We start from the raw sequence: 22,931 nt of genomic DNA, 5'->3' as shown, positions 1-22,931 counted from the left end.
GCTTTTTGGTGTGGCTAATGCTTTTGCTGATCAGAATAAATTTCAAATTGATGAAATTAGTTGGTATATTAGTGAATATACTCCTAATCTTAAAACAGAAGAGATGTTGAATTGAAGATTTAACTAAAAGAAACCACTCAATGTATCATACCTTAAAAGAAGATGCCAACATGTTAAACTGAACCAAACCACTTACATGTGGAATTTGGGTGTTCTGGAAGGAAAGCCACGATATCTGTGGCTCATCTTTTAAAAACCAGATGGTGATACTGCTACTGATAAGAATAATGCATTGCGTGATAATGCTAAGGTGAAACAACTTCGCGTTTCTCTCGATGGAACATTTTATCCACGAGATAAATTGGAAATTAATTGGGAAAAAAATGATTATGCTGAAGCATTCAAGTCTTACCAAAAGGTGTGTGAAAGCAATGGAAATAAAGAACCCATTTTGGATATGACAGCATTTAAAAGTCTCTATACAATCTATGCGATCGACCTGAGTGCTCAAAAGGAAACTATAAAGTCTAATCGAGTGGATACTTCCCTATACATTGAAAGAGAAGAGACTGAAGAAGTTGATACATATTGTTTGCTTTTGGAAGAAACAGAATTACAGATTAATACAGATAATGGTGTAATGATTCGTCTCACATAATTTTTTTGATAAATAAATGAATAGTAAAGTGTCAACTGGGGTGTATGTTAATCAAATCAATCTTCATAAACTATCATCTTGTATTCAAAATCAAAAGCCTTGTATGATTAACATTAATACAATTCAGAGAAAAGGAGCAGTAAGAATTGATGTTTTGCTCACAAGAGAACAGGTGAAAATCTTGAACGATACTGGCTCACTTAAAATTAAAATGTCAAAACCAATGTTGAAGAAATATTCAATAAGAGAGACGAGTGGAGGATTTCTCCCATTTCTTATTCCTTTATTTGCCGGTTTAAGTGTGGCTGGAGCATTGACGTGTGGTCTTTCAGCAGTGGTGAAAACTGCCAACAAAAGGAAGGCTCAACTCCAGGCTCAAAAAGAGTTGGAAAGACATAACAAAGAGTTGGAGAAACAAATTAGTGGAAGTGGTGTAATTGTAGATTTTGCTGAAAAACTTGAACGTCTGCCTGATAAAGTGAGATTGTTAGTTGGAGATATGCTTTTTTCTATCGCCCAAGCAGGTGTAAAATTAACTGAAAGGGGTAATGGATTATATTTTTCTAATAAATAAATGAGCATTGATGAGTGGTTTAAAGAATTTGGAAAGAATACAACATCAAATTTAGAACTTATCAAATATTGTAAGAAATTAAACATTCATAATGTGGTTATTTGTACGAGAGATGAATTAACAAACGTGTCTAAACATACAAAGAATATTATTATGAACTTAAAAGATAATAATGGGAACGGTTCTCATTGGGTTTGTATTTTTAATAGTGAAGACAAATATTATTTTGATAGTTATGGTCTTCCACCACCTGTTGAAGTAATAAAATTCTTACAGAATGGTGTTTATCAAACATTTCAAGTCCAATAATTAAATTCCAAGTGTTGTGGTCAATTATGTCTGCATGTGTTATTTCAACTCAACAAAAATAAATTTTTTAATGACATTATTTTTAATCTAATATAAATGACATGTTGGAAAAGATGGTTCTGTCTTTGGTGTATCCCAAGAACTGGATATTGATTTATCAAATTATTACACAAAGGCACAGACTGAACGACAGAAATATAGTCGAGCAAAAAATATTAATATGACAAATGTTTATAAATTAATAAATTATCCAAGCCCGATTGACACGAATGACTAGGTGAGATTAAGTGATTTATCACAATATATATCCTTAAATATTTTATAAAGAAGGAAGAATAGTTAATATGAGAATAGAGAAATGGAGGTATAATATGTGTGATTTAGGATATAATTGGTCTTTTTCATTCAACCAAGAAGACCTACATGATTTTTTATCAGTCTCGTAAAGAAGAATATTATCCTCTCGGTCAGAATCAGGAGATATGTGGAAGCACAATTAGCAAACAATAAATGCATGATTTCGAGAATCGGAAATTATATGATGGTGAAGCAATAGGTTATATGACAAAGTAAAGGAAGGAAGGAAATTGGATAATTATACAAAGTTGAGGAATACAAACTGATTTAACAACAGGAAGATGGGGTGGTATTAAGTGTCATCATACTAATCTGTCATGTATTTCTGATACATAAATGACAGCAAGAAGGCTTCAAGAAAATTATAATTTTTGCATTCAAGGATATCTACAAGAAAAGGGTGTTTGATTTTACATTCCTTATGAATTGGAACATATGCATGGACATTTTTCAATTAAAAACTGGCCTTATACTGATATTTTTAAAAACCACAAATAGAGATTTGATTAAAATATTTAATAAAAATAAACTTCAAAGTTGATGAAATATAAAACTCTTTTAGAAACCATCAACAAATCTTATCGATTTCCTGTTATGACAAAAATAATTGTGGATTCAAGAGTATCACAGAATCCAGATGAATATATGTACGATATTGTTGCGGGCCAGCGGGGTCGGGTGAGAAGACCACGAGGTGGGGGAAGCTACGTCGATTCCCAGACTCCCAAGAATTGTAGGCCCTCGCTCACGGATAATTACGTGACAAGGTAGGTCGCTGAACCGACCGTGAACGCCAATAACTCAACCGCGTGACCTAGGGTCTTCCTATCTATAATCGGGTTACCTAATTAAACACGTGGTTTAACTACCGGGGAACCACGCCCTCGGTACGCCTTGTCCGAACCGGATCACTGTACCGGATCGCATCACTTTTCCGGATCGGATGCAGCCGAGCGACACTGCCAAGGAGGTACCAGCTAAAGTAGGAACGGATCGTTGGGAATAAAGACCTGGCTAAACTTAGATTCGAACCATGCTGGACCAATGAGAGAAAAGACAAAGGCGAGCTGGGAACATTCCTAATAAAAATGATTTATTAACAAGCATGCGAGGAAAAGCATGTGGTACAGTAAAGATTTATTGGGTATGTTGTCCAGCAGCCATTTCTCATATGAGGCCAAATAAGGAAATTCGTTCAACACCCCCTACAGAAAAGGTTTGACTTGACAGGGTGGTAGAATAGACCTTATAGAACACCTCCAGGTAGTATGTGGTTTCAAATTGTGGCATCATTAAAATTCTACAGGCCATTATACATGCCAAGGGTACTTACCAAGAGGGTCACTGTGGGCTCGCAAAATTTTGGGGGAGGGGTAACTTAAACGTGAATATCTTTGTCTAGACTCAACCAATTTTAAATATTGAGTTATCATTGGCTTCCTATTATAATTGTCTATCAGAGTATGTACAGTTATTTGAAAATGGCCTTTGCCGTGGCATCACCAAAGCTAAAATATCACACGAATTCAAACTTTCTGACATTTTTATTTGTGTTCTCATATGAAGGTGAACGGTGTTTCTCAATTACTACTGGTATGTATACATTTTGGAAATCAAACGCTTAAAGTATTGTTCTGCAGAAATTCATATACATACAGAGGCACGCATAAAGAAAACTGCAACTGTTATTTTTAGCGTTCGTCTTTTACTAGTGTATAGCAACACGGAAGCACATACATCAGAGCCGAGCATAATAGTTGTCTTTGGCAACACGGAAGTACATTAGTGAAAGCCGAGTATAATAGTTGTCTCTGGCAGCACGGAAGCTACTCATTCATCATAGTGGATGATAATAGTTATCATGGTCGACACTGGGAGCTGTGCATGACAACACAGAAGCACATTAGTGAGACCGAATCATAATAGTTGTGCATGGTTGCACGGAAGCGCATTCGTCAGAGCGGTTTGCAATATTTGTGTCTGGCAACAAGGAATCACATTCGCCATGGATGCATGAAGATGTCATCTGTTGTAACTTTTAGTCAGCGTCTTCTTCACCACTGGATTTAAAGATTGTTCTTGGATTTTCACAAGTTTCTTCGGCCATACATGCACATGCTTCTGTGCATGGCAAGTGGTTGGTTCTGCATGTGCAGTCGGCTCGGCGACATAGAGACTTCTTGCAGTGACAGACAGTCAGCCCCGGAAGACCCCGTGGTGCTGGATCTTTGGTCATGAGCACAGGCTGCAGGGCACCATCCTGAATTTTCCAGCCATGTCCAGCTGCTGATGAAAGGCTCTGTGTAGGCTCCAATGCTCTCTTCCATACATAGGCCTGGTAATTTCCTCGCTTCATATGTTGCTGTAAGCTGTCGAATGTAGGGGGGAGATTTTAATTTCTTTGTCCCTTTTGACAGAACTACCAGTATCTCACATTGTTCACTTTACTCCCAGCCCCCTTGGTTGTTGAGTACATTGCACATATGAAGGCTTCGCATGCTTCTGAAGTGCTGTTGCTGAGCTCGGGTTCTTCTCCAAGCTGTCCCAGACTGGTCTGATGCTCTTTACCGTCAAGTGAGACATTGAAACCCTTTTTCTTGCAGAGTCCTGAGAGTGCACTGTTTGAATCGCACCCAGTGAGTGCGTAGAAGCCGAGTAAAGCATTACACAGCTGGGGTCCTAGTTTGTGTGCCAAGCTGTGGATAGGAATATACCAAGCTTTATCCTTGATTCCAGTCCGAAACCACAGCTCCCGACACTGGAGTTTTCTGTAGTGTGTGGTGCAGAGGACAGCCACATCTGTGTCAGGTGATTGAATCACAATCCTGTTGTGATAATGAGAGGCATGTTTTGCATGTAGCAATATTCGCGTGTCTGCCTCTTCATGATCTGACTTGAGGGGAACCAGTTCTTCGCAGTGCCCTCTGATGACTAGCACAGACTTCTGCGGGTTCTTGAAACCACCACCGATGACTAGGTGTTGATCATCAAGCAGAGTTTCTACCCCTATGTGGCACCATGTGTCTGCCAAAAAGGCGCACAAGTTGACTTTGTTTTCTACATTTCCAATGTATTTGATCCACTGCTTTGGAATAGGAGTGGCTGGCCCTTCGATTGTCACGTCTTAGGCTGCAGATGTTCCTAGTTTCTCTCGCTCCCCAGCTTTGATTGAGAGGCTGGAGTACCGGTTGAAGACAACATCAACCCGCTGACAACCATTCTGACGTAGAGGGGCAGTAACCAGGCTGTAATACTTGAATGCCATTTCACCGAAGTTTGCAGCACCAGCAGACTTTGTCATCTGTACCAGCACCATCACATCGACGATGTGGGCCGTAGACATCTGGCTGGTTGTGACTTGTGGCAGTTTTGGATGGACATCTACCTTCTTCTCTAACTCAGCAATGAGTACGCTCTTGTTGGTCTTCCTCAAGCTGCCATCGTAATGGGCCAGGGATAATGGCACTGTTGATAACTCATAGCTGAGGAGTTCTCTCAGATTGATGTCCCTTGACTTTCCTGTGATCAGAAGGTGGCCAAAGAGTTCACGGTCAGCACTAAGAGTGATAACTTTCTCATCAGTTAGATTCGATGTTTTCTTCTTGCTTAGTGTGGCAAATATTTTGATCTTCAGGTTTGGCAGGGAATCCCAAAATGTCACTTCATTGGTATTCAGTCTCTGTTCAACAAATGTTGTCATTTGAGCTGTGCCGATCTGGTAGGAGTTAACCATGCATGTAGCAGCATCTGGGGGCATCCTGACACCTGTGGCAATGTTAATCAGCTGTTTGATACTTCCATATTGAAAATTGGTTCAGGCTCGACAAAGATATTCACGTTTACGTTACCCCTCCCCTAAATTTTGCGAGCCCACAGTGACCCTCTTGGAAAGTACCCTTGGTATGTAAAATGGCCTGTAGAATTTTAATGATACCACAATTTGAAACCACATACTACCTGGAGGTGTTCTATAGGGTCTATTCTGCCACCCTGTCAAGTCAAACCTTTTCTGGAGGGAGTGTTGAACGATTTCATTTTTTCAGGTCCTTGCTCCTGGACTAATGTAGCGCAGGGAAAGAGGAGAGAGAGGTGTGGTGCGACAATAATACAAGCAACTTACTAAAGCAGACACAGTGCAGACTTGATACGAGATTAATAAGAGTAACAACAATAATGTTCTTCTACAGGCTTACTTAACAGACAGGTGCCAGCACACTCAGACACACTCAGACACACACACACACACACACACACACACACACACACACACACACACACACACACACACACACACACACAAAAGAAACCCCAAATGAAAAGGGACTTTTGCAGCCAGAGAGGGAGGGAGCAGTTGAGGTTATGCTCTCGGTACCTGGGCGTTTCGGGGTAAGGGATGCTCCATGGTACGGTACGCGACAATAGTCGTGTTGTCTCTGGTCCAAGCCGCACGTGTGGAAATCGTGTTCCGAAGGAGGAGCTTGAGTGAAGAAGTCCAGAGAGCGAGGGTGGAGCAGTAGGCGGGACCAGGCAGAAGGCGGTTCGTCGAGGCGAGATGTGGGCGGAGACGAGGAACAGGAGGCGGGCCGTCGAGGCGAGACGTGAGCGGAGTCAATAAGCAGGAACACTCCACGTGAAAAACACCCACACCGAACACAACACACCTCAATTCTCAACACGGAGGATTTCTCCATCCTTTATAGAGCCCAAGGCTTGGGGGAGGGCCATGCCGAATCTAACGTCATCGCCCGCGTCGGGCGTTCCGACTGGCTCTGACCCCTCACGTGATCCGCCAGCTTGGGCCGGGTTTCGGGTAGACGTTGGTGCACCCCGCCCACGTACGTGACTCGCCGCACCTGTCGGGTTTCGGGTTCGCCCGGAAAACGAGACTCGGGATACAGCGGATACAGCGGATAAGCGGATCCTTTATGGCGGTGCGGCAGTTTTGCCCACCTTACCGCCAAAACGTACGTGACTCACCACACAAGTCTGGTTTCGGGTAGACGTTGATGCACGGTTACGGTAGACGAGATGAAACGAGGGGGCAAGCAGGCAGATTTACCTCAGAAAAGAAAATAAAAAGAGTGGGGATGAAATAAAAGTGGAAAATGATTTAATAATCCTAACTATTAGACCATCGCAACACACTCCCTTGTTTCCCCACTAAACAAAAGGAAGGGGTCTATCTGCACGTATATTAATGGCATAACTGTCTCGGGACACCTATCTGTTGTATGCATGCGGTTCCGAGAACCGCAACAATATTCTATGTGGTAAAAGTGGTTCAAGGATAGTAAGGGATGAGGAAGGAGTTGAAGAAACTAAGAGAGAGAAGGAGAGGGAGAAGAGAGAGGAGGAGAGGGAGAAGAGAGAGGAGGAGAGGGAGAAGAGAGAGAAGGAGGAGAGGGAGAAGAGAGAGAAGAGAGAGGAGGAGAGGGAGAGGGAAGAAAGAGAGAGAATAAATAAATATAAAAATATGGAAAACAGTGAGATTATAAAAAGATTAAAGGTATTACAGAAAATAAATAAATCTCAACGCACCGAGAAGGAAAACAAAGAATTGGCAAGTCTATTAGAAATATATGCGTCAAGACTATTAATATCGGTTTCAGGGAGAAGTTTTAAACGAGAAAGTGGAGATAAAGGAGAGAAAGAAGGAAAAGATTATATTATTGATGATGTTGGTGTGATTGACTTTGATTAAAGTTTTACATTTTTTTTCTTCAATAAATGGAGGAGAGAGTGAAGACATTTCAAAGGATTCTTTATGTTTTAAAAATTAAGATTCAAATGTGCATGTTGGAAACTAAAAAGGTTTTCGCACTGTCGGAATTTTTCGCATAAATAAATGAGTTATTGTCTAAAATGTAAAAAGAAAACCAAGAGCAAAAATATCTCGTATGTTAAAAGTAAAAATAATAGGGTTATACAAAAAGGTACATGTTCGGTGTGTGGCTCAAAAAAGAGTGAATTCGCCAAACACAAACGAGGGGGAGATATACAAAAGTTTTTATCAGGAAGTAAATTTACAACAAATGGAATACCAGGGGAATTACATCTACCAGGGTATTCTTTCTGTGGTCCAGGAACAAACTTGAATAAAGGATTTGATGAGGCTGACAATCCTAAACCGTGGAGCAAACCTATCAATAGGGTTGATGAAGTGTGCATGAGGCACGATATTGATTAGTGAAATAGCACAACGTTGGAAGAAAAACATGAAGCCGATAGAGAAATGTTGTATAATTTGTCTCTGATACAAAATCCAACCTTGAGAGAAAAAGTTGATAAGTTCATCGTGAAGATGATGATCAGTGCTAAATTGAAACTTTGGCTTGGAAATTCAGAAAACTTATAGGCTCTAATGATGTCATTAAGATTGAAGAGCAATTAGCTGATGAATTACATAAACCAATAATCACAGTTTCATAGAAGGAAGGTTTATTCCAAGGAAGTTGATTATATCTGGTCCGCTGATTTAATTGAACTCAATTATGATAAAGGGTACAAGTATGCTTTAACCGTTATTGATTTGAGGAGTAGATATGCGTGGGTTGTCCCTTTGAAAAACAAAACAGATAATACTCTTATGTTCGCTTTCCAACAGATATTCAATAAAAGCAGAGAGAAAACCTAAAAAATTGTGGACTGATGAGGGTACAGAGTTCTACAACAAAACATTTGTGAATTTTCTTAAAAATAACATGACATTATACAGCACCTTTAATGAAGGAAAAGCGGTTGTTATTGAGCGTTTTAATCGCACTTTAAAAGAGAGACTATATAAAACAAGGACAAATGTGTCCAAGAGCCGTGTCCTAAAGGCAATAACAACAACTTCTGATATTTCCTCACGTGCCTTGATGGAGCCAATAGCGAGACCCATCATGGAGGCTCCTGTTCATGACTAGAAAATCGTGTATTTATGAAATTACAGCACATTAAATGGAATAATCTTTAAATAGTAACGCGAACTTTTCGAAATTATAAAGCAAATGTCCGAATATATTTAAAAGTTGATGAAAGACGCTCTCAAAAGGCAACTCAATGCGAGGATGTGTACAGGTGTTTAGTATTGAAGGAGATCCGGATCCTGGATAAAAAAGAGCCGAGTCCTAAAGGTTTTGTCTTCACCAGAAGAACAACAACAACAACAACAACAACAACAACAACAACAACAATGCGGAGCTCTCTTAGAGCCAGCGTTAGCTACGCGAGATGCGGCTAAAAATTCACTCAACTCGGTTCTCAACAATGGTTATCTTTAATTCAGGACATTGTAGATAAGAAAAACGACACGATTCATACCTTAACGAAAACTAAGCCATCAGAAACATTCACAAAATTATAATATGAAAGAGATTAATGTCAGAAAGCCTAAGTTCAAAGTTGGTGATATAGTAAGAATATACAGGTGGAAATCTCATTTTGAAAAAGGTTATACCAAGCGATGGACAAATTAACTTTTAAAAAATGTTTATATCGGCGGTCCAGTTCCTTGGACTTACAAATTATGTGATTTTGAGAGGGAAGAGATTTTAGGTTCATTTTATTCACAGGAATTACAAAAGACAAAGAGAAATTGGAATTTTTTTGACTCCACTCCTTTTTAACTCCGCCCCTTTTTGACTCCAACCACGCAAACCCCACTCACACAAACCCCACCCACGCAAACCACATCCACACAAGTCCCACCCACATAAGCCACATCCACGCAAACCCCAACCGCATAAGCCACATCCACATCCATCATATCCACATAATTAGTGATTAGTTTATTAGTTCCCACACACATGTTTATTTAATTTAAAAAAATTGCTCTATCCACATAAGCCACATTCACACAAGCTCCACCCACACAAGCCCCATCCACCCACACAAGCTCCACCCACCCACATAAGCCCCACCCAGGCAAACCTCACCCACACAAGCCCCACCCACCCACCTTTGACCCACCACCCCCCTCATCCCACCCTTCCCCACACACACACACACACACGGGGAGGGGAGGGGAGAGGGATGAGTGGGTGGTGGGTCATTGGGGGAGCGCACCTACCGCGCCCCCTTTACATCTCCTTTATTCTTTTCTTGTAATTCAAAAGCATTTATAATTAAACAAAAGTAATAGCATTGAACAAAATCTTCTTTTGCAGCAGTCTGATGGTTTGTTTTGGTTTTGAAACTCGGTCAACATATTCTGTTCAAAACAAAGAGTGAAGACCAATTAGGATATATAAAGACGATTATATTATGATATTAATAAAATAATAAATATAACATTTACCTCCAGAAGATAGTGTCGTGTCAGATTCCTCCAGAAGATTAAGTTGTGTGTTTGGTTCATCCAGACAGGTGTTTAAACCTAAAAAAAAAAAAAAAAGAGTCAAAGACACACACACACACACACACACACACACACACACACACACACACACACACACACACACACACACACACACACGGAGGCAGAGATAAAGACAGAGGGAGAGAGACAAAGACATAAAGACACAGAGAGACAGAGGGATAATTTCTCACCTTTGACTCAACTCATTCAAGGTCAGAGGACGTGAGAGAATTTTTTTCCAGCCAACAAAAATGTCATTCAATTCTCTTCTGAACGATCGAATGTCTTCAAGGAAGTCATTCATTTTTAGCCACTCGTCGTGTAATTCAAAGGCCTCCTGTTCCAGATCAGTTATCAACGATGTTCTTATTGGGGACAACCTGTTAGAAAAAGACATACCATAATTATTGGTGGTTTCATGATTTAATTCTGTATAAAACAACAAATAATGAATGGGTTCAAGGATCTCACCTCTCATCTTGTGAAAATGATTGATCTGCAAGGTCAGCGTTCTCTTCTAAATACTCCATTCTCTGAATAACACTCAAAATTCTCTGAATAAGACTGAATAAGAATGAAGTTCGCTTTGGTAATAAATATCCTCCTGTTGATGACATCATGGGAGATTACACAACAATGGGTTTTTCAGGATGTGTCTCACATGGGAAATGAGTCGCATTTTTGCTTTGGGCGAGAGAACTCGGTTCTCAAGCAGTCTGACTCATTTTAAACCGAAAATGAAACAGCTTGCTTTGAATGATTTTGAGAAAAAAAAAAAACTTACATAAAATAACACATAATGTTGAATTTGGAAAGACCATGAAAAATAAGAGCATTAAGAGAAGTTTATCATTTCATTTCTGCTCAACAAAGACACTTATACCAAGAACCAAGTTATTCTTTGTGTATATATACTCGATGGAAATGAATGTTATAAGGTAATGAAGTTATTCCCTAAAGTAGAACACGGGCAAATATTCGTTGGTTCGCTCTTTGAGTGGAATGAAAATATAAAAGGACTGTGATTATGTTGGGAGGAAGAAGTGCTTTAATCAGTCAGTCTCAATCTTTCAGTCTCAATTTTTCATTTGCTTGTATGGGAGGGGGAGGAAATGAGTCTCAATTTTACAATTGCTTGTATGGGAGGGAAGGGGATAGGTGGGGAGAAAATCAGTCTCCTATTTTGGGCTTTTGGGGCTTGAGTCAGAAAGTTTTTCCCTTTTCCCCCATTCATTTGAATGGGTGTCCCAGAAACCCCATTTATCATCTACTGACATGACAATACATCTGAAAGCTATGACAGTTACAATCCCAATACAAATGATTGTGGTATGCAGTATTATATAATTTTACAGTCGTTTTTTTGATGAATAAATGTTTTGATCATAAAACCTCCCAAATTAGTGTTTATACAAAGGCATTCCGTATTTTCTGGTATATAAACCGTGGTCGTGTATTAACCGTGCCCATGTTTTTCACCCTCAAAATTAATGAATGTATTGATCATTATATTTTCTGATCTAGATCGAAAAACATTTGTACATTAACTTTGTACTGAACAAAATGACGGGGGTATCAACATGCTAACTCCCAAGTTCGCTTAATTTCGTCTAACAATCTTATTCTCATGTTCAAGAAGTTGAAGAGAGAGAGGAGAGGAAACCAAGAAATTATTATTTTTCTTTCTTATTTATTTAATGTTATAAAGAGGAATTTTCTACTAGAAAAAGGAATAAAAGGGATTCACACCAGTATCATACATATTTATTGTGGATTTGTGGCCCTGAAAAGGGCCGTTTGGGTTTGATGAAGCTTTTCAGCCAAATCCCAGGAAATCCGTGTCAATGCTTTCTTTGTCCGAATCAGGGTAGATTTCGTCCACATTACTATCACCGTAATTTGCAGCCTCCTCCTCCCAAATTATGCCATCCTCTGTGCTGTCCATGTTGTTGGAGATGCAGCATTTCAGAAATGCTCGCTTGATGATGTCCTCCCACACCTTGACAGTCCAGCCACAGATCATCAGAAGATCGACCTTTCTCATCCACACGATGATTGCAGGCAGTCTCCCAGTCAACATGATGCTCAGCCAACGTAGTGACGGGAGTAATGGTGAAAGTCCAACCAGGATGCATGTGGCCAATGTTCCTCAGCATCCGGGTCGAAAATCCCGGCGGGAAACACGTCACAAAATGTTGATTTTCAATTGATGAAAACACCAAGTTTGGGAAATGGGAAAGTTCGTCTGTGGTGATTCCATTGAGATGCAGCTAATGTTCTTCAAAACCTGGGTCAAATACAAAGGCCTGCGAAGTAAGAAAGTTCGTCTGGTCGACAAGAGTAATCCGCGGGAAGCAAGTTAGGAACCGCTGATAGAAACGAGGGAAAACAAAGAGAACCAAAGCAAGCCAAAAGAACCGAGCAGTATTGGTACTTCTTCAAGCTTCACCATCCCACGTGGCAATTCTTCTTCATCCTTCTAAATCCATTTCCTGCCCTCGTAGAGAAAAGTACTCAGGGATGTTTAGTTATTCCTAGTTTTAAACCACGTCTCACTATCCAGCATTTCCTAGCAAAGCGTCAGCATGTAAGGAACAAGCTTGGTGGATTAATTCTGCCTGCATTGGATGTTCATGTAGAAAATGATGCATGTAAAAAGATAGTCACCACTACAAGTCACTCGTCTATCCACCCCTTCTGCTGCGCACGAACAATGGCGCCGGCTAGAAACTTGTCTTTGGGCAGTGTCTTCCTCTTGAACACGACATACGAGAGAAGCTTGAAACGTAAGCATATTTGAGGTGGGTACTCTGTTATTGGACTCTAGCTATTGTGAATAATTATATTCTTTTGATGTGAGACCAAGTGTTCTTCTTCTTCTTCTTTTGTGTTTAATGGAATTTTCAGAGCCGTGAGGCTCTATATATGCCACGCACATAAACTCAGGGTGTCTACGGGTGTCTCCGGACGTTTCCGAGTGTGACTTATTTAATGTCCGCATACGGTTAATAAAACGTTGTACAAACTCTTCACCTGAACCGATTTTCAAAATTTAAACAGCGGAATTGAGCTTAACAGTAGTTCCAACCGCTACAAAAGTGTTCATTTGGAATATAATTTAAATTCAGCATTGATCATTTTTAAGCGATTTTTTTCTTACTCCATGTATTAAACGTACCCCCAACTTTTACCCTTTTTTGCCGATAAAAAAGTGCGGCTTGTACACCGGAAAATACAGTAATTACCAACTTGGCAGTGCATAATTTGTCTTCCGGATCCTCAAGGGCTCCTCATTTTGATGCAACCACATGGTCTTCAAGTGCTTCCTGTAGTTTATTTATTTAGAACAAACTTTTGAATGCCCAAAACCAGGATAATGAAGTTTGTTGATAACATCACCCAAAGATGTCTTGTCTGTTTGTTAAGCCAGTTCCTACACCATGGATTATATTATTCATAACCCCCATGTCAACTTTCTTTTTGTCGTCTTGTTGTGAAAAATGTTTACTCTCCCACTACCTCTGCTGAATACCACTACCGGCACGGTCATCATTCCAATAGTTATTATCAATTTTGCTGAGGACATGGTAGCTTTTCTCCTGTCCATACATCCCCAGCCAGGACTTGAGTGCACGTGAGTACGGCCCATCCAATTAACAGAGGCACAAGCAGTTTAATTACATGAACGCAAGAAAACTCCCAAGGGTAAACGTGGAGAAGGAATGGAGCAACAGGCAGGAAAAAAGGTAATCTGATGGGTTTTTAGTGTTCACCGCTCCATATTCGTAATGCTTTTAACTTTCAACGGTACAGTACTTGGCAAGTAATTAAAACCCCTCTAAGATAACAAATGTCATGACACAAAAACACTTATCACTGTCTGAATGAACTCTTGACACCAGAATCCCAGTATACGTAACAATATACTTTTTGACTAAACTTGCTTTCATATGTGGATGTAACAAGGATATGATAAAATAAATAAGGAATGCAGTTTTCTGTGTTTCTGCTGGCATGTCACATTCCTACTAATGATATTCAACTACACAAAATGTAGTTTTGTATGTATTCAACTACACAACTAAAAAAATTCAACTACACAAGTTTATAAAAGCATGAGCATTGCTGGAAGAGGCTGGTTAAGGTACCTTTAAGTGATGGATGATGTCCAGACGTTTGTTGCGAGGGTCCTTGAAGTGCAGCTGCACTCTTACTGGAAATTCACCCCAGCCGCGACGGGTCAAGTGAAATGGCGGCTCACTGGCATGGAAGAATGTACAAATATAGTCAATAAAGTAATCTAACAAAGGAAAAAAAATACTGCGTAGGAGAGGGGATGCAAGATCAGTCTTTCGTATTGTTATGGCTGTGGAAATTCGCAGAACACCATAAAGGTCCTGAGTTCAGTTATTCCGTTAAGTCTGTGTTCAGTTAGATTTCCATGTTTAATGGGATTATTCGTATAACAGGGCTGTGATTCTTTGAGACAGTGTTTTTTTCTTTTCCAATCGTTATTTTGGACCAACCACAACCACACCTGCCTCTCAACAACCACGCCATCCTCATCACTCCGCCAGCAACCGTCAACATCTCGACGAACACAAAAGGGGAACGAAAACGACTCCTGCCCCAATTTCTCTGATAAACAAGATTGACGGTTGGAAAACAACTCCCGCCCCGATTTCTCTGGTAAACAAGAATGACGGTTGGAACTCAACTCCCGTCCCGATTTCTCTAGTAAACAAGAATGACGGTTGGGAAACAACTGATCCAGCCGATCTCTGTTGGAATGTTCCCCCCTCCCCCCCGCGAAGGGAGGGGCGGGGCGCCGGGGAAATAAAAGGGCGCACGGAGGCGCCGCTAAAGAGGTCAGGGGGCGGTCGGTCAGAGTGTCAGTGTCAGTCGGTGGTTCGTGGACTTCTGCCCGTCTGGGTTTTGGAGAAGCGGTCCGTAGAGCGACCCGCCCGTTGGAGCTTGCAGTCGGTGGAGAGTCCGGGCGTCGCGGAGGGGACACGGACTGGAGGCACCGCTCTGCCAGCTGTGTCGCGTAGACCTGCGCGTTCGTGCAAGGAGCGCCGGAGAGAGAGAGCTCGCCCACCATCGCACCACGAGGGTGCAGGTAACCTGCAACGGTCTCGTGGGATTCGCTCGGTCTGCCAAGTCCTACGCCATAAAGGTTTACGGACCCTGTCTGACTCCCCTGTCTATGGGGGTAGTCTTTTATTTTCCTTGGGTTTTGCTTTCGAATGAATGTTGGTGGCGCCGTGTCCTTGTGAAGTAAAACTGTATAAGTGGCTGTACATAAATTGGTTATAGTCGGTTGTAGTGCTTTCGCTTTATTGAATGCATATGTGCATGGCCGTATATGTGTACGTGCTGTAAATAAATGTACTTGTGTAAATGTACCCCATTCGTTGCGTCCTCCTTTCTCCCCATTGAAATGCCATATTCCATCTCGGAATATTAGTTGGGTTTTAAATACCTGTTAAATAGAATCGGATCCGTCGAGGTCGGGCGATAATTCCCGCTCGGTTATCACTGCAGAACGGAACGGACCACGGACCTTCGTGTCCAAGCCGACCTGCCCGTACGGTCTCCCGGTAGGCTACCCGCGCAGGTACTTAGGTATATCGATATTCGGCGATTGAGCCTATTTTGCGCGGGTAGAAAATTGGCTAGGCAGTGGTGGGGTTGAAGACCCACCTGTGACAGGGTTCCGGCAGGTTACGACTGAATTGTCCGTCCGGTGGGCGAGCGGCTACTATTAGTGGGAAGCGGCCGTTCGCACGCCGGCGGGCGCAAATTCGTAACACTGGTGTCAGGAGTGGGATTCGAATCCACCCCGCCTGCAACTAAATTAACGGGAATCGGATCAGGGGTGTGTGGAGCAACCCTCGATTCCCAGTAAATTGAGCGTTTTGAAAATTATTTCCGAGAAGCAAGATGGCGTTCCAAGGTGAACCGGAGCAGGGGGATATGGATTTCGAAATGGTAGAATCCATGGCTCAGGATGAAATCCCCGAGCAGGACATTGATGTGCAGGAGCAACCCCCCCCCACCCCACAATCGAACCCAGAACCCGAAATGGGCGCAGCGGATAGAGGCCGCGGTGGATGACACCCCCCCTCCCCTCCCCTCCTCCGCCAAAGCCCCCCCCCCGATCCTTGCCGAATCGGCTCAGCCGAGTGCACTCGACATGGCTCAGCTATTCGCCATGCTGGCAGGAATGAGTGGGGATATGCAACAAATGAACAACAAAATGAATGAAAATGCGTGAAAAATGGAGGAAGGCATGAAAACAAATACGTGCAAAATGGACGAAATAAAAAACGAAATAGATGAAAATGCATGCAAGATGAACGGCAAAATGGATGAAAGTATGCAAACACTGCAGGGTGAGATGTGGCGAGTGGGGCAATGCCTGCAAGGCAGGCATAATGGCGACGCCACGTGTTGGAGCGAACGAGCTGGAAGGGAGTGCAACGGCGGTCCGGACCGCGATGGGAGCGGGGAAGGACAAAATAATACGGGGGAAGTGAAGGACGAGACACGTGGAGGTAACAACGACGAAAACATTAACGGTGACACAGAGGGAGAAATTAAGTGGGGTTACGGAGACGTGCACGAGACACATAGAGACGAGGGAGATAATAAAGAAGACAACGGAAATAAGAACACCAGAGACGAGGGAGATAGAAAAAGTAGAGGAGAGACTACACGATAAAGACAGGGGTGAAGGACGAGCACACACACATTGAGTTAGCGAGGGACCATGAGGGCGAGCTGGCAGAATGTGTCATGACCCGGTGCGAGCAGCTGGATAGCCTCCTTCAGGAACGAGGGGAGGGAATATGCCCCCTTGAGGCGGATCACGACCAGGCGGGTCCGGTCGTGCCGAGCGAGGTTGAAGGGGCGAGTGCTGTGGACGGGTGCACACGAAGCTTGGGGGTTGTGAAGGCCCCGGAACCCCTTGTGGCACAAATCCCCAGCGTGATTGTTCCTGTGTGTGTATTATATATATATATATATATATATATATATATATATATATATATATATATATATATATATATATATATATATATATATATATATATATATATATATATATATATGAGTGTGGCAAAATGCATGCTGAAAAGCGCGCATGGCGTGGGTGAAAGGCGTTGTGTGAAAGGGACCACGTGTGTGAGTAAAATGGTGTGCGAGGTTGCGAGTGAGCCGAAGTGCGTGCCTCCCAGCACACCATGTGTGGAAGAAGCACGATGTGTAGAAGAGACAGTGTGTGTAAGTGAAATAGCGAGCTTGAGTGAAAAGGTGTGTGCGAGTGAAACGGCGCGAGTAAATGAACGGCTGTGTGTGAGAGGAACCGCGTGTGTGAGGTCGCTGTATGTGAGGGAGATGGCGGCTGGCATGCGGGAACACGCAACTGCATACCCGAGTGCGAGTGCCATCTCGAGGTGTGTGAGTGTTGTGGCACGTGGGAATTTGTGCGCGAGAGTGCGACGACGACGGAGCCTGACGGTGGACAAAGGCCGAGTGGCGGACGTCGCTGCATTGGGGACCGTGCCGGGTTTGCACGGCAGCGCATACGGGGTCCGTGCTGTGGTACGCACGAGGCCGCCACGTGCGTGCCTGCGGGAGTGAAGCCCGGTCCGGAAACGCACGCGGTGGATTTGCCGATCCTGCGGACGGACAGAAGGTAGGCTGGATTACGGATTTGGACCGGATGGGTTATCCACGCGAGCGTGTGTGTGAAGCTCCGACGGGCGAGCACATGTGTTCGTGTGGGGAGCCCCTCGAAACACGAGGCTTGTTTTTAATGCGCAGGGTGACGTCAAGGGTCCACGTATGGTTGGAATCCGGCAGGAGGGGAGATCCCTGCCGGATGGTACCGTCCGAGAAGGGATGAGGTGCACGAACAGCTGCCATGACGTCACGGGAAAAGAGCACAGGTTGCGAGTTTCAGCGCTGGTGGCGCATAGGAAAAAAAAAAAGCAAGCCTCGCTTCGGGTGAACAGGATTCCCGGGCAAGGGGTGGAAGACCCCCCTGCCTGGGCACAGGATACAACTAGTTAGGGGGATGGGTTAGCTTAGCTAGACCGGCTCAATGGGGCAGGGATAAGTCCTCATGGGGCCCGTGGAATGGATTAGGTCGACGAAGTTCAGATTAGATTTAGGATGGAGTATGTGATTTTTGGAGACATGGACAGACGTTGAGTGTGTAGAGGGGACGTAGCTTAACTACGTATGATAAAAGGAACGTGCTGTAGTGTAAGGGACGACGTGGGAGCACGAGGTAGTTAGGGGATGTAGTCAGAATGATGGCAGAGTTCAGCGATGGAATGTGAGAAATGAAGTGAAAAATAGAAACATGTTGAGTGAGTGAGGCCAGCGGGCCTGAGTGTATGGAGCGAATGTGGAATGCATGGTGCGCTGAGTGATTGGGGGGAGGAGTGATTCCCACCCAAGGGACCCTGGGGTCAGTGTAAAGTGAGTTAGGGGGTTAGTCAAATTGACAGAATGGAGGTCGTCTTGCTGTTGGTGGGAATGTAGGCTCGAAACCTGTTTGGAGGGGTGCAGGAGCCCTGTTGACGGGCTGGGAGCGTGGCTGTGAACGGTGAGTATCGCTTCGTGGGTACCCCGGGCACCGGGCTAGTCGATGGCGGTAGGCCAAGGGTCCATGGGGGGCCAGGATAGTGTAGTGGGCATGGTTGGCCCGCATGATGCGGGGCCTGGGGCGCCATTGGCCGCGTGGGCAGGGCATTGGGCACGGGCACCCAAGGAAGGGGCCCGGGGCGCCAGACTGCCAGGTGAGCGTTTCAGGGGAGTTGCCATGGAGGGCATTCCCCAGTGTTTTGGGAGCTGGTAGGCTCGGCGACAGTGTAGTGCCCGGGGGTGTCATCGTTGGAGAATCGGCAGAGGGTAGTTCCTGCCAAGGGAGCCACGCTTCCCAGCCAGGAAACCGTGCAAGGGCACGAGGGAAAATTCTAGGGGGAGGCCCGAAATTGTCAGGACACCAACACAGGCGATGGGAATCTGGGTTGATAGAATCGATAGTTTAAGCGACAGGCGCTTTTGGAAAGCCCGGGGTAGTTTAGGAGTAATAAATGTTAGGGTAGATAGGAAGTATACCCCTCCGCACCATCCATCCCTTCGCTCTCGTTGTGGGCCGCTGGACCCACCTTGGGTTAATAGATCGCTGAGATCTGAGGAGGCCTTTCTGAGGCTTGAATTGGGCCTCGACACTGGATGCTAGCTCTTCCTTATTCCCCTCCGGGAAGGGAACGTAGGGGTTGGGAGTAGGCTTGGTGAGGTGATAGGTTAGCCGAACAGAGACTGTAAAGGGGGTTAGTAGACGAATTTTTGAGGGAAGTAAAAAGAAAAAGAAAATAAAACAAAAAAATAAGTTGGGGCTAAATTTGTTTTGCAAACTAAGGGAGTGCGTATGGACAGAGACAGGCAAAGGCGATAGGTTGGGAGGGAGACAGTAGGGTAGGTCCAAGCCCGTCTTCCGAGTGGCCAGCACCACCGCACTCCCTCCACCAACCTCCTTGAACAAGGCAAGAGGCCGGCCAACTCCATCTGCCAGCTGTTTTGCTGCAAGGCCTGTGCCGGTCAGATCATCTGCCGGCTGTTTTGCTACAAGGCCTGTGCCGGTCAGCTTCACCACCGGACGGTTTTGCTGCAACGGCCTTGCCTTGCCATTCCATGCCTTGTCTGCCCGCCTTTGCCTTGGCCCCATGCATGCTGCCCTTTTACATTTGTCCCCATTCATTGCCATGCTGAGTCAGATCGTCGCGCGTGCTGCAGGGACTGCCCTGTAGGCAGCCGCATCAAGGGACCGCATTGGCGGCCCGTGCACCGTGTTAATTCATCCATCCATCCATCCACATTGCTTTTGTTGCTTGAGTCAGCGCCATTCACTGTTCTGCAGGGACTGCCCTGTAGGCAACCGCACACGGAGACTGCATTTGTGCAGCCCGTGCACCGCTTGTGTTCACTGCGCTCATTCAAGGGAGAGGCCTAGGACTGCGTTTGCGCAGCCGGCCACATTCCCTGCACCTGCATTTATTTCATGATCCAGAGACTGCATGTGAGCAGCCTGGCTCCCTGCTTTTCTTTTTCCTACAGTGCATCAATCCTGGGCCATGGTTTAGTGTAAAATGCATAAGGTTAAGGATAAGTTGTAATTGTAAATGAGTTGCGCCCCCTGCATGTGTGTCATAGCGCCGGCAAATTAGTTAAGTCGTCTGCATGAGTGGGTTTGTTTAGTTGGTGACTCAGCCCATAGGTTATTTACTTTTGGGACACGAATACACTAAATGTCACACTCAGGGATACAAAGGTAAATCATACTCGGGGAAACTTACACATGATGGCACACGAAAATTTGACGACTCGGGACGAGTCTGTAAAAAGGGGAGGGGGTAGTGTTACGACTGTGGAAATTCGCAGAACACCATAAAGGTCCTTATTCAGTTATTCCGGTAAGTCTGTGTTCATTTAGATTTCCCCACCGTTGTTTAATGAGAATTATTCGTGTCACAGGGCTGTGATTCTTTGAGATAGTGTTTTTCTTTTCCTATCGTTATTTTGGACCAACCACAACCACACCTTCCTCTCAACAACCACGCCATCCTCACCACTCCGCCAGCAACCGTCAACATCTCCACGAACACAAAAGGGGAATGAAAACAACTCCCGCCCAAATTTCTCTGATAAACAAGAGTGACGGTTGGAAAACAACCCCCGCTCCGATTTCTATGTTAAACAAGAATGACGGTTAGAACTCAACACCCGCCCCGATTTCTCTGGTAAACAAGAATGACTGCTGGGAAACAACAACTGATCCAGCCGATCTCTGTTGGAATGTTCCCCCCCCCCCCGGCGCGCCGCGAAGGGAGGGGCGGGGCGCTAGGGAAATAAAAGGGTACACGGAGGCGCCGCTAAAGAGGTCAGGGGGCGGTCGGTCAGAGTGTCAGTGTCAGTCGGCGCTTCGTGGTCTTCTGCCCGTCTGGGTCTTGGAGAAGCGGTCAGTAGAGCGACCCGCTCGTTGGAGCTTGCAGTCGGTGGAGAGTCCGGGCGTCGCGGAGGGGACGCGGACTGGAGGCACCACTCTGCCAGCTGTGTCGTGCGGACCTGCGCGTTCGTGCAAGGAACGCCGGAGAGAGAGCTCACCCACCATTACACACGAGGGTGCAGGTAACCTGCAACGGTCTCGTGGGATTTGTTCGGTCTGCCAAGTCCCACGCCATAAAGGTCTACGGACCCTGTCTGACTCCCCTGTCTGTGGGGGTAGTCTTTTATTTTCCTTGGGTTTTTCTTTCGAATGAATGTTGGTGGCGCCGTCTCCTTGCGAAGTAAAACTGTATAAGTGGCTGTACATAAATTGCTTATAGTCGGTTGTAGTGCTTTCCTTTATTGAATGCATACGTGCATGGCTGTATATGTGTACGTGCTGTAAATAAATGTACTTGTGTGAATGTACCCCGTTTGTTGCGTCCTCCTTTCTCCCCATTGAAATGCCATATTGCATCTCGGAATATTAGTTGGGTTTTAAATACCCGTTAAATAAAATTGGATCCGGCGAGGTCGGGCAATAATACCCGCTCGGTTATCACTGCAGAACGGAACGGACCGCTTGAGCGGTTAGTGTCCAAGCCGACCTGCGCTGAGGTATGGTCTCCTGGTAGGCTACCCACGCAGGTACTTAGGTATATCGATATTCGGCGATTGACCCTATTTTGCGCGGGTAGAAAATTGGCTAGGCCGTGGTGGGGTTGAAGACCCACCCGTGACAGGGTTCTGGCATTGTTCCGGAAGGTCACGACTGAATTGTCCGTCCGGTGGGCGAGCGGCTACTAGTAGTGGGAAGCGGCCGTTCGCACGCCGGCGGGCGCGAATTCGAAACAGTATAATGGCAGGTGAAGGGAAGGTAGGAAGCTACATGCGAAAGTGCAAAAATGGGTGTTTTTATTCAAGATAGCGAAGGCTGAGGAACTGGTACACACATTATACACGTAGGACAACAATGTTAAGAATGATGTGTGAATTAAACATTAGATGCAAGGAAACTCAAATTGGTAGATAATGGAGAAAATCAACAAGTATATAGGGTGTCCCAAAAAAATATACAACTTTTAAAATGCTTCGTTTGATCCTAAAAAAGCAGTAATTTTGTCACTGATGCTTCATTTCTTGTTGCAGAGACCCTGAAGTTTATTTTGATACCAAGCAAGCGCCAGCAAATGCCAAGACTGACCGTACAACAACAGACAAAAATTGTTGAACTTTGGCACCACACGAAAAGTGTCATACAGGTGCAACATCTTTACTCGAGACATTTCGGTATCCACTTGCGCCATGCACCAAACTTTCGGACAATAAAGTGCATCATCGCAAAGTTTTCCAATGTGGAAACCATCTGTGACCTTCACAAGGGTCACAGTGGTCGGAAGAGGACAGGTCGTGGTGAAGAAAATGTGGAAATGGTGAGACAGGCGGTTGTTCAGAGTCCAAGAAAAATCGATTCGACGACTTTCTGCCGAGACAAACATTCATAAGAGCACCGTTCAGAGGATCCTTCGCCAAGACATTCATGCCTTTCCATACAATATTCAAATGGAAACGGTGCTTACTGATCAACAGAAACACAAACGACTCGACTTTGCAAATTGGTTCTCAGGAAA

At 44.4% G+C, this 22,931-nt stretch overlaps 1 protein-coding gene and 1 long non-coding RNA gene across 12 annotated transcripts in view; both read right to left on the bottom strand.

Moving 5' to 3' along the window:
* The window catches only part of YEATS2 (YEATS domain containing 2), a 194,840-nt gene that overhangs the window by 114,650 nt on the left and 57,259 nt on the right, over nt 1-22,931 (bottom strand). For all 11 annotated transcript variants that reach the window (XM_085870069.1, XM_085870066.1, XM_085870064.1 and 8 more), the window contains one exon: nt 14,388-14,499. In XM_085870069.1, the coding sequence (XP_085726195.1) occupies nt 14,388-14,499 (112 nt within the window). The remainder of the gene's footprint in view (nt 1-14,387; nt 14,500-22,931) is intronic.
* On the bottom strand, nt 8,718-10,704 carry LOC147032439 (uncharacterized). Its single transcript, XR_015055162.1, has 3 exons — nt 10,431-10,704; nt 10,180-10,257; nt 8,718-10,092 (listed from the first exon to the last, which is right to left on the bottom strand). It is a non-coding gene; the product is annotated as an uncharacterized LOC147032439 (long non-coding RNA).

The sequence above is a fragment of the Eptatretus burgeri genome, chromosome 2, assembly GCF_056783735.1.
Source record: "Eptatretus burgeri isolate ZD-2024b chromosome 2, Ebu_testis_v1, whole genome shotgun sequence".
NCBI lineage: Eukaryota > Metazoa > Chordata > Myxini > Myxiniformes > Myxinidae > Eptatretus > Eptatretus burgeri.
This window is presented reverse-complemented; position numbering and strand designations above follow the sequence as displayed.